General features: G+C 33.3%; 3 protein-coding genes across 3 annotated transcripts; 1 reads left to right on the top strand and 2 right to left on the bottom strand.

Moving 5' to 3' along the window:
- The first annotated feature begins 590 nt into the window (after nt 1-590).
- On the top strand, nt 591-3,489 carry LOC102584355 (beta-fructofuranosidase, insoluble isoenzyme CWINV1-like). The gene is made up of 6 exons (XM_006342908.2): nt 591-864; nt 1,059-1,067; nt 1,155-2,173; nt 2,478-2,719; nt 2,842-2,941; nt 3,184-3,489. The coding sequence occupies exons 1-6, from the start codon at nt 702-704 to the stop codon at nt 3,364-3,366; spliced, it is 1,716 nt and encodes a 571-aa protein (XP_006342970.1). The 5' UTR covers nt 591-701; the 3' UTR covers nt 3,367-3,489.
- A 448-nt stretch (nt 3,490-3,937) lies between these two features.
- On the bottom strand, nt 3,938-4,597 carry LOC102582262 (E3 ubiquitin-protein ligase RNF181-like). The gene has a single exon (XM_006343073.1). The coding sequence runs from the start codon at nt 4,595-4,597 to the stop codon at nt 3,938-3,940; it is 660 nt and encodes a 219-aa protein (XP_006343135.1).
- Nucleotides 4,598-6,056: 1,459 nt separating this feature from the next.
- Nucleotides 6,057-12,301, bottom strand: LOC102581934 (nucleosome assembly protein 1;4; the record flags this gene model as incomplete). Its single annotated transcript, XM_006343072.2, has 11 exons — nt 6,057-6,410; nt 6,625-6,802; nt 6,955-6,998; nt 7,075-7,255; nt 7,339-7,526; nt 8,054-8,115; nt 8,201-8,288; nt 8,422-8,514; nt 11,981-12,076; nt 12,163-12,206; nt 12,286-12,301. Coding segments are annotated over 11 exons (1,059 nt in total), but the record flags the coding sequence as incomplete, so codon positions are not given.
- Nucleotides 12,302-12,326: the final 25 nt, after the last annotated feature.

Raw genomic sequence — 12,326 nt, 5'->3', positions numbered from 1 at the left:
TGTATATCCACCCCAAAAAATGTTGATTAAGCAGTGTCTCGTAACACAACTTGAAGTAAGGTATAATTACCCGAAAAATGTACACACTACCTCTGCCCCTGTCTACGACTTGGAAGAAGTAGAGTCATGGACACATTTGTCCATTCTCTTCTAGATTGGGCCTACACTGATGCAAAGTCAATGGTCCAGTTTTTCTGTTTACCCGTTCAGGCCCAACTTGAGATATGGTCTCTGCGTCACTGCAAGTAACCTTCCATAAAATTGCACGCTTTGCTCTTCAAATGGATTGACTTTTAATTATTGCTCTTTAAATAGGTTGATTCGTAATTCTTGTCCGTTAGCATTTGAATATATGGCTAGTGAGGCATAAATCTTTTAAAACCAAAGTCATATCCGGACATAACTTGTGAAATATTATGATATGAATAAATAAACTTATGTCCCATGAAAAAAATATTTGTCACTAAGTGTAAACAACCCTGGTAACTTCTTCCCATCATTAATTTAACGCGTGCCAAGAAGAATGGTCCATTTCACTTTTCAACTTATGTACAACATATCCAAAAACCAACTTTGCACATGGCAAAAGTTAATTTATCAGTCACCATGTCTCTAACAACTTCACCCACTACTAGTTGATCAAACTTATATATAGATATAGTTGCCTCGAAGTAGTACGTAAGTAATTACTTCAACTAAAAATGGGATATGCTAGTAGTGTTTGGCTTGGAGTTTTGGTATTCATTTCAATTCATGGCTATGGCAATATTAGACTATTTGAGGCTTCTTCTCGTGTCATACAGACACCCGATCAGATATACCGCACTGGTTATCATTTTCAACCTGCCAAGTATTGGATGAACGGTAAGTATTCGGAATATCACTCATTAATCAAAAAGACATTCAACTACGAGAAAAAATCGATCCTTCTAGGATTATTTCTACCTTGTGCGGTTGTGCCATATAATCCTAATTCTTTTTGTTGTTTTTCTTGTTTTGTGTTGTCACGTGCTACTTTATGGTGATCAAATTTACAATTGTTGGTTTTCGTTTCGCAGATCCTAATGGTAAGTTTCTCAAATTACTTGTATTTTTTCTGCGAATGTGTTTGGTACGATAAAAGTCATTGAAGGTCGCTATAATTATGCATGCAGGACCAATGATATACATGGGGATTTACCATTTCTTCTATCAGTACAATCCTTACGATGCACAAGCAGGTAACATAGTATGGGGCCATTCCACATCGACCGATCTCGTCAACTGGACGCCTCAGCCGCCGGCGCTTCTCCGATCAGAGCCTTACGATTTCAAAGGCTGTTTTTCCGGTTCTACAACTCTTCTCTCCGGCGGAAAACCGGCGATTCTCTACACCGGCGTAGATTTCTCCGATAACCAGGTACAAAATCTAGCAGTCCCCAAAAATTTAGCTGACCCGTACCTTACCGAATGGGTAAAATCGCCTTACAATCCATTAATCGCACCGAATTCGGTAAACAAAATTGATGGACAAAATTTCAGAGATCCAACTACTGCTTGGCTAAATCCTGACGGAAATTGGAGAATGGTAGTTGGAAATCAACAAGACGGAAACGGAATTGGCTTATTGTATAGAAGCAAAAACTTCATTGATTGGATTCAAGCTGAAAATCCACTGCATTTTATGAACTATTCTGGAATGTGGGAATGCCCTGATTTTTTCCCTGTTTCAACAATCAGTCAAAATGGTCTAGAAACTTCTACAATGGGTCCAAATGTGAAACATGTATTCAAGGCAAGTAAAGCAAGCACTGATTTCTACACAGTTGGTACATATAATCCGAATAAAGATATTTTTATCCCGGATAACAAATCACTTGATATTGGATTAGGATTTCGTTACGATTATGGTAAATTTTATGCATCGAAAAGTTTTTTCGAGAGTTCTACTAGTAGGAGGATTTTGTTTGGATGGGTTAATGAATCAGTAAATAATCTTGAGATGAATAGTATTAGAGGATGGGCTGGTCTTCAAGGAATTCCTAGAAGGATTTGGCTTCATAAATCTGGAAATCAGCTGCTTCAATGGCCGATAGTTGAAATTGAAAAGCTTCGAATGAATCCAGTTATTGAAGATACTTCTGTGCTTATGCCAGGATCCATACGTGAAATTTCTGGAGTCAATGCTACGCAGGTAAATAAACTTTTTGCTGTAAATTTATTTTTAACATGTTTCAAACAAGTAATCCGTGGGCGTGGCCGAGCCAGAACTTCACGGATATCTCACTATCTTTAAGGAGATTCTAGTCCAAGGCACAAATGTAATGCCCATCAATAAACATAACATGATATATTAATATTAAAATGTAACACTAACACTTTTTCTATAGGAAATTGCTTATTGACGAACTAAATTTTGACGGGATATCGTCAAATGATCACGAAAGCTTTAGATTCCTTCTGTTTTTAACTAATTGTAACTATGAATTGGCTTACAGGCAGATATAGAAATGTCATTTTCAGCTAAAACGTTGGAAAAGGCAGAGAAATGGGAAGCAAATTGGACAAATCCACAACAAGTGTGTAGCACAAAAGGTGCATCAGTAAAAGGTGGGATTGGGCCATTTGGGTTACTAGTCTTGGCATCTAAAGACATGCAAGAATATACTGCAATTTTCTTCAGAATTTTCAGAGGAGATAACAACAATTTTATAGTCCTCATGTGTAGTGACCAGACCAGGTATCAAATTTGATCTCTCTTTCACTATTAATTGTCAGTGTAAGAAATTTTTTATGCGATCGAGTTATTTATAATACCTTTTTTTCTTAATTAAGTATTCATTTTTTTTTTCATTTTTGTAGGTCTTCCTTACACTTGCCTTCTAGTGATTATGACAAAACAACTTATGGGGCCTTGTTGAATGTGGATCCTCTTCAAGAAAAATTGTCTCTCAGGACTTTGGTATGTTTTTTTAGTCATGAATAAAAGTCATGATAAAATTGTATACAATTCTAGGTGTTTGGTATGATAGGAAAATATTTTTAAGAAATAAGTTATTTTCTTATAAAAAGAAGAATTGCTTGAGAAAACATTTGTACGACTATCAATCTTTAATCTCTCTAAACATTTTCTAAATGACTTGCGTTATATCAAACACATTCTCAGTTTCAACCAGAATATAATGAATATGTTTTGTTTTTTAGATTGATCACTCAATAGTGGAGAGCTTTGGTGGAGAAGGAAAAGCTTGCATTACAGCTAGGGTTTACCCAACTAATTTAGCAGTGGATGGTGCAACCCATTTATATGTCTTCAATAATGGTTCACAGAGTGTTGACATCTCAAAATTGACTGCTTGGAGCATGAAAACAGCTCAAATCAATTGATTAATTCCAACATATATAGATTTATTTTCTTAATTTGATAACATTATATTTTATTAATAGACTATGTAATCTGCATATTGTGACACACGTATTCGAATAAACTGTATTTCTCTTAAAGTATTATAGTTGTGTAGCACATGAAGTATGTGTTTAGTCCGGTCCAGTAGCGAAGGATATAGACTGAAGGGTGGTCAGTTGGACACTTCTCTTTAAAAAAATAAAATTAGATGGTATATACAAAAAAAAAAAACTATATTGTGTATATATATAAGACAAGAATTACTTAATATAGGTAATTACTTTTACTATTGAACTATTACATAGGAAAAATCTTCAAACTATTGGTTGAAAATAAGACGCACAAAAGACCAAACAAAAAAATCCTACAACTTTCTTGAATAATTGAACTCTACATTCTGAATTCACCTTTATGCAGATCAAGAAGACAACACAAAACAAAACAACAAATTAGCAAGACAAACAAACAAAAAAAAGATCAATCTTACAACATTCTTGAACAATTCAACCGGGTCAATTGAACTCCAAATTCTAAATCTACCTCTATTCATGATCAAGACGGCAACTCAAACCGGCAAGTTGGACAAACCCTCTTTACCCCTAACCAATTCATTAAACAATTCTCATGGTATACATGAGAACAAGGCATTTTTGTTGCTTCACTTCCAACTTCCATCTTTTCCATACATATCACACACACAAAATCACTTCCCAATTCTGTTTCTTCAATTTTCACCTTCTCCAAATTTTCTTCAACCAATTCATTAGCAGGACGAATTTCCTCATCACTATTTTCATTTTCTTCAATGAAGTAATCAACAGGAAGGCTAATATAAACTTTCATTGGCAATATTTTCTTGTTCCTATTATAAGTTTCATTAGCAATTCTATCAGCAAAAGTACATATTTGACGTAATATCATTGGTTGTCTATGTACCGGCACTTCCATTATATGTAACATTCTTGTAACGTTATGCCACGATAAGTTGTTATGGGGCAATCGATCACATCGCTCTTGAAATATTCCGATTTTAATAATGCTCTCTAAACGGGACACATTGAGTTCTTCATCTTCATCTTCATCTTCTTGTTCTCTAAGAAATTCGACCTCGAATTTGATGAAAAATTGATCGTAGGATGTTGGTTCAACACTGCTTGTGTCAAGACTTTCATCTTGGTGAGCATCACAATAATCATCTCCTGCATAATCCATTAGGAATTTTTTAAATGGAATTTGTTTTAAGTTGATATATTGTATTGTGAGTTTTAGAGTATTATATATAATTTTTTTAAAACTAATGGAGTATCCTGACGTACTAGGAAACATTTAAAATTTGTTTTTAAGTGGGAAAAGGATTAAGGTGATATCCTAAAAGTATAAGGAAAGCTATTAGAGTGGGTTAGGAAAATATTAAGGTTGGTTTTAATTTGGAATGATAATAATGAATTTTCTTTTTATGGCTTTAATATGGAAAAATATTAATATACTATTTCTAGTCTATATTAAGTGAATCAATGAGACAATACATACCTAAAAATAATTTAGGACATAGATTGAATATCATTTTTCATTTTTGTTCTTTTAGTTATTCTTATACTATTCTTGAAAATAAAAATAATTCAAAGTAAAATCATAAATATAAGCAATTAAGTCTCTTGAACTTATCATCTAGACAATATAAATGAATGACAAAAATGGAAAAAAGTTCAAACATTTATCTTAAATTTTAAAACAATTCACTTATTTTGAACATTGAAAAAGGGAGTAATGATTAGGAAACATTTTAAGTAATATTTTGATTACATTGAAATTTGAATGATTATTGTTACAAAAGAATTGTTTAGTAACTTACATCATAATGAGGTAATGTTGAGGATTTTTTTAAATTTGTCCTTCATATCAAAGATATTATTTTTACACATTAAAAAAATATAAACATAACAAAAAATATGAAAAAATAATCATATTCTTCTACTCAAATTGTTAGTAGTCATAGGTTATTTCCTCCTTGATGAAATAAAGCTAAAATTGAGAAAATTGTTAATAGTTATAGGAGGTCATTTCCTCTCTGTGTTAAGATTTTGATGCATTAAAGCTAAGATTGAGAATAAGGGCTTGTTTGAATATGTGATATGGAATCATAGTTTGAAATGAGATCAATTTTAATTGAAATTGAAAGTTTTGTTTTAACATGCAATGTGAACTTTTCAAATTGTATTATTATTATTTTTCATAAACATAAAACCACACAAAGTTGTGAAAATTAGCCAAAAAATTTCAATTCTTATACAATTTTACAAAATAAGCAAATCATAATTCAAAACAAAATAGCCAAACTTCATAAGGCCCTGCATCAATTAACCGCATACCTTTATATTCTTTTTATAAGTAAAAATGTGTGATTACAAGCTTTCAAATACACAAAATTTTATAAAAATATCTTCACACTACACATAATTTTTATTTTTTCTGAAATCTGAAATAAAGGATTTTCTTTTTACAATATAAATTTCAGTCAAGTTTTACATTTTAAAAAATAAATAAAAATGGAACCATAATTTGGATGCTTTTTAGAGAATTTGGAATATGAATCATAATTTTATATCACCATGTCCAAATGTTGATTTGAATCATAATATGAAATTGCATGTCCAAAAAAAGGCTAAGAAACTATCTAACTTGGCTGAACAGTTGCGTAAGTTGAGCTAAAACGCAAACTTAAACGAGCCCAGATGTTGATATAAGCAAAGAACAGGACATAAATATGAAATTCTTGTTATAAGCAAAGCTGACCCCCCAAGCAAACACACAAAGCCCCACTAGATTTTACAAAATTGATAACTAAACAAAAAGGAAGATCGGAAAGAAAGAGCAGACATAAAAACACGGCCAACGCGAAATTAACAACGAATGACATGGTTGGGGTTCATGAGCTGTTATGGGCACACAACACAAACTACTGCTGCTTGCACTCGGGAGGACGTTCTCCCTGTTGACCTTCTCCAGCTTGTGCTTTGGCACTCTTCTGCAATTTTGTCAAATAAATACACATCACATGCTCAAGAAAATGAAAGGAAATTTACATTATCACCTAAAAGAAATGATGCATCAAAGCAGTTCCTTCATCTAATAAACCATTCGGGATAGACACAAAAGAAAAAGAAAATAAAATCAGCATCACCAGAAAAACAAGGGGAAAATATGAATTACTTTGTAGAAGCAAGCTAAACAAATAATACCTTCTTTTTGCTCTTCTCCTCTTCTTCATCTTCATCTTCATCTTCATCATCATCCTCTTCTTCATCCTCATCTTCGTCTTCATCATCACCTTCAATATCTTCAAATTCATCCCCTTCAGCAGCCTCACCAGTAAACCATGACACAGCATGGGGGATTATTTTAGCTCGGATTGTCGAGCTGCAAACATGGAAGTCCCAAATGGAAACGTCAGACACTCTTTCAGTGTAACACATAGAAAACATAGCACCATAGAATTCTAGAACATGTAGAAGTTATTGGGACACCAAGTTGTAACGAATTCTAAAGGTAAAGGGGAAGCAGCGACGGACCCAATATCATAATCTTGTTCCATTAGATTCTGCAGGTCTTCAGCCTGACAAGACAGTAATTACCAAATAAGATCAAGAACATTCTGCATTACATAACAAAATCAAAGTTGTTGAACCTACCGCATCTTCATCTATATCATCATCATCATCTTCAGGTACTTGGGGTGGATTAAAGAAATTGAAAAAGCTCTCACAGCTTTCAGTCTTAATTACGAATTTAGCATTCTTTGACCCTTTCTTTGGCTTCCTTTTTAGGATCTTCTGTGTCAAGCATTTACCGGGATACCATTCAATGTTGGTCCTGCAAGACAACTCACATCAAATAAACAAACAAAAATAGGATAACAGTATGTAAAACCAGAACATAGAGAAGTTAGAACTTACCCTATGGCCTTCTCCAATATGGGATCATCATCATCATCAATCATGTGATAGGTTTTAGTCAAGACAGAATTCTTGAAGAAAGGGTTTGTATCGAAGAAGAATTCAAGCTTAAAGCCCTTTCGATCATCAAGCTTGCACCACTTGATATCCTTGAGGTACTTCAAGGCCTCTTCATCACGCTCAGAGATCTACAGCAGTCATTTGCGATCAGTTAAAAGACCAATAATTCAGACCAAGAAATATTTGTATCATTATTATTATTATTATTATTATTATTATTATTATTATTATTATTATTATTATTATTATTATTATTATTATTATTATTATTATTATTATTATTATTATTATTATTATTATTATTATTATTATTATTATTATTATTATTATTATTATTATTATTATTATTATTATTATTATTATTATTATTATTATTATTATTATTATTATTATTATTATTATTATTATTATTATTATTATTATTATTATTATTATTATTATTATTATTATTATTATTATTATTATTATTATTATTATTATTATTATTATTATTATTATTATTATTATTATTATTATTATTATTATTATTATTATTATTATTATTATTATTATTATTATTATTATTATTATTATTATTATTATTATTATTATTATTATTATTATTATTATTATTATTATTATTATTATTATCATCATCATCATTATTATTATTTACCTCCTCTGCCAATATCTCGTTAGTTTTCATTGCAGTCAGCCAAAAGTTGGGAACACCTTTCTCTGGCACCAAATTAACAGCATAAAAAATTAAAGTCTGTGTCAAGATCAATCTGCATGGATGAAAGAAATGCAATAAATAGTTTACCATTTTCAGTCTCACTATCCTCGCCCTGGATCATGGGAGCTTCATCAACACCATCCACTTCGACAACCCCATTTACTATTTCATATCTCTGCAACACATCCATAAAACAGCCAAACCATAACTCATTTCCTTTCTCTCGTTTTTTGGGGGGTTGGGGGTGGGTTAGGGAGGGGCGGGAGAACTAATTTCAACTGCACCATGGACAGAGTTATTCTTCTCACCTTTGAATACAATGGTTCATACAGCTTTTGGTATTTAGATTCTAGTGCAGCCCTCTCCTCGAAAAACTTTGCTTCCAGCTCATCATGTTGGCTCTATATTTAGATAAAATCATGTTAAGCTTTTTTCTTCCATTTAGAGGGAGCAATCGGAAATATGCCAGCCTCATATAAAAAGCTAATCTAATCCACATATAAAAAAAATGGTAGGAGAAAAGAGAATGGACACCGCAAAATGCAAATTAATCATTAGGTTAATAATCTGTTTCTCTGTGACCATATTTCCCAAATTTTAAGCCTTATTGGGCGCCTTTGTTTTGGGTAAAAAATGTCACGGGTTCAAATCCTGTCAGATCAGAGTCATCTTATCTTTACTACTCCCTAGAAGATAGCATCAGAATTCTCCGATTTAATAGAGTCATTGAATCTTTAGAACCATGTGCCTAAGAGGGCGAGGACGATGCCAACTTTCTCTTAATTCGTGCACTTACATACAAGACTTTCAATCAAGATTTTCCTTGCAAGCCGATTCCTTTCTAGGTTTCGTCGTAAACCTAATTGGTTATTTCCCAAGTTCTTAGGAAGAGCCGTACGAGACAGCTCACGAAAATAGGCATGGCTGAATAAGAGGCCATGCCATCACAAAACATAGCAAATTTATCTGCAATATGCGCGTCTTTCAAGATGGGCACAACTTATACCAAGTTATATTATGTAAATAAAGGATAACCAGTTGCAACAGGGCACAGTCACCAAAACCATGGTCATATTCATCTGTCAGTCTGTCTTCCTCCCATATAACTGTAGATGAATATCAGGCATGACTAGTAGCACACCATGATCTTCACTGTTATCTGTCATAAGGACATCCCTAACAGCCTGCTATTATGTTAAAACAATGAATTAATAGCTAGATGGTCTAAGAAATTTAAAGTGAATATTCATTAAGACTAAGTGTAATATTAAGTGAAGGAAAGGAGAATTTTAGGAAAAAGATATATTTTCAAATCTTTTTCCCCTTACTGTTAATATCATCAAAGCAATCTTTTCCTCACTCTGGATCATATAAAACATAGTTGTCTAGACACAGGCTTCTGACGAGTGTGACCTTTTTGAAGTACTCAATCTTTTAAGGACCTAAATATGGTTACAAAAAGAACTACACTGCCATCACATATATATCCCAAATGATATATATATATATACACACACACACACACACATATTCAGATTCTTTTGAAACAAGATTAACGGTGCATTGTTAAAAAAAATTATAAATAGAATAACAATGCATTATCCCCACAGTGGAAATACTTTCAAGGTCTTATAATTTAAGGTATGATTTTGCTCGAATCTTCCTCTTTAATTTTCCCCCATCTTCTTCTTGAATTTCCTTAGTTGCTGTTGGAAACCAGGAGTGACATCGGATATGCTAAACAAAAATGGATAAAATATTTGACCTACCCATATTTAACAAAGATAAAAAATGGGTCAAGGTTAACCGACATATAATATGGATAGTTTCAGGAATAGTTAGGTGAGAACACAAGCTAAAAGTCAAAATAAGCTTAGACTCCAAGAAAGTAAGAACTCAAGAAATATTAAAGCAGACAAATGGGTATTGATAATATGGATATCCATATTATCCATCTGGATATCGATTTTTAGTGGAAAATACGAATAGTATCCATATTTGATCCATTTTTACTTAGTCAGTTATCCAACTCATATTTAATGGGTTGGATTGAACGGTTACTTGTATATTTAACCATTTTGTCAGCCCTTCCGGAAACTGTTAACTGATTCAGGTGTCTGCTTATTGCTTTAGGTCCTTAACTTAATCAAGCCTATTGCGGCTGTGAGAAAGCTGTTTGTCACGCTTAGTTTGTCTTCGGATTTGCCAGAAGTTGCTTTTGGAGATGAAAAACAGCTTATGCAAATTCTTTTAAATGTTGTTGGCAATGCTCTAAAATTCTCAAAAGAAGGCAGTGTGACAGTTTCTGCGGTTGCTGCAAAATCAGATAATTCAATAGATCCTAGAACTCTAGAGTCTTTTTCTGTGCAAAGTGAGGATCACTTCTATTTACGTGTACATGTATGTTTATAGGTTTATTTTAATGCTTGGTATTTAGTATTTCCAGCATAAATGGTAGTTGCTCTGTAATTCATTTTGGGTAGTGATTGTTGTTGGTTTTACTGCTACTTTTCCGTGTTACTTGGGTAAAAGATACAGAATCAGGCATTAATCCTCAGGATATCCCAAGTTGTTCTGTAAATTTGCACAAAACCAGACACTAACAATTAAAAATTCTGGTGGCTCTGGACTTGGCCTTGCAATTTGTAAGAGGAATCTCACTTCACTGGTGTTTGTTTTGAATGCGACTTTCAGTTTGCTATGATAATTGAGAACTGCTCTAGATTGAGTTCTTTGTGTTTTTAGGGCTGATGCACATTTCTTGGAAATTTTGTTCATGGGATGTTGAGGCACTTAACAACAGTGGTCATATATCTGATGTTGGCCTGAATCAGGTTTGTTAATCTCACGGAAGGACACATTTGGATTGAAAGTGAAGGTCTCGGAAAGGGGTCTACTGCTATCCTTATTGTTAAACTTGGCATTCCTGGCACATGCAGATGACTTTTCAAGGACCAAAGGTCTTGGTTATGGATGATAATGGATGAGTGCTCATACTAGCTCTTATCTTTAGACCTCTTATTTGTCCTGCATTTTCTGTCCAATGAATCTTTTTCTAATGTACGTTGGTCTATTTTACGTGAGACTGGACATTTACAAGCTGAAAAAAGTGGTATTTGTTGGACATCACTTTGGAACAAGGACCCTGACCATCTATTAAATGTCTATGGAAGTTAGAGTCTAATAACTTCATGTACGGTGGAATGTTCTAAAACTTAAATATATTAGGAGTATAATCTAGATGATGAGCATCCGAAGGGTAGCGATCGCGAGTTCTCTTGTCATAAAAAAGAAGTCCAAGGTAGGGACGAATCGATAAAAACAAGAGACTATTTTTCCTAAATAGTTCATTTAACTATTTCTTGCAAAGATCATAATCATTTGGTTCTGGTTCCACTAACGCTCAGAAAAGATAGAAGAAAGGAAGCACATGGTCAGTATCTATTGTGAGTATTTATTTAGCTTATAGTTGGTTTACGGTCTATACACGTGCTAGCACGGGCCATACCCTGTCTAGTAAAGAGAGAAAGGAGTTCAACCGATTTGGTGGAAAAAAACTCTACAGATAATAGCAAAGCCTATATGACACTCCTAACTTCTTTCCCGGTGCCACTATACAGCATGGAACATGAAAAACTTTAAACTTCCAAAAACACACCTCAAAACCTTCAGATATCACTCACATTCCTCTCTACATTTATCAACCTAGACATTATATTCAAACTATAGATTGAATTACAATGCAGCTTTAACTCAATCACTCACATACAAAACAAAACAGATTAATCAGTCATACTATACCATCAAATACCAAATTAAATACATCTAAAAAAAAAACATGAACGTCTTAGCAATGAATAAAAGCACCTGAAGCTCTCTTAGAACATCTACACGCTTCCTAACTGGTGGCGTCAAAGTCTCGAGTATATCCGTATGCTTCCCAGCCAAATTCTGAAGCTTATCCTACAAATTCCACAAAAAAAAACAAAGATGAAAACATGTAGCATTTAGATAGAAAACAAGTGGAACCAAAATATTATTAACCAAACCTTGAGCGCGTTGACTAAGCCAGCACGATCCTCGGCACTCAAAGCTACACAGAAACAACCATAAAATCAATGGAATTAATTTTAATTCATCAATAAAAAAAAACGAATGATTAGGGATTTTACCGGCGGCAGCGGCGGGGGGGGGGAGGGGGGTGGTGGGGGGG

Source organism: Solanum tuberosum, unplaced genomic scaffold (genome assembly GCF_000226075.1).
Source record: "Solanum tuberosum cultivar DM 1-3 516 R44 unplaced genomic scaffold, SolTub_3.0 scf00040, whole genome shotgun sequence".
NCBI classification, from domain to species: domain Eukaryota; kingdom Viridiplantae; phylum Streptophyta; class Magnoliopsida; order Solanales; family Solanaceae; genus Solanum; species Solanum tuberosum.
Note: the sequence above shows the minus strand (reverse complement) of the source record. Positions and strands in the feature narration are given on the sequence as shown.

What these genes read in the sequence shown, in the direction of transcription:
- LOC102584355 (XM_006342908.2), top strand. Translation starts at nt 702, where the DNA reads ATGGGATATGCTAGTAGTGTTTGGCTTGGAGTTTTGGTATTCATTTCA. An exon ending in CTGGAGTCAATGCTACGCAG is followed by an intron (nt 2,174 to 2,477) that starts GTAAATAAACTT and finishes ATTGGCTTACAG; the next exon opens with GCAGATATAGAAATGTCATT. An exon ending in ATGTGTAGTGACCAGACCAG is followed by an intron (nt 2,720 to 2,841) that starts GTATCAAATTTG and finishes TCATTTTTGTAG; the next exon opens with GTCTTCCTTACACTTGCCTT.
- LOC102582262 (XM_006343073.1), bottom strand. Translation starts at nt 4,597, where the DNA reads ATGGATTATGCAGGAGATGATTATTGTGATGCTCACCAAGATGAAAGT.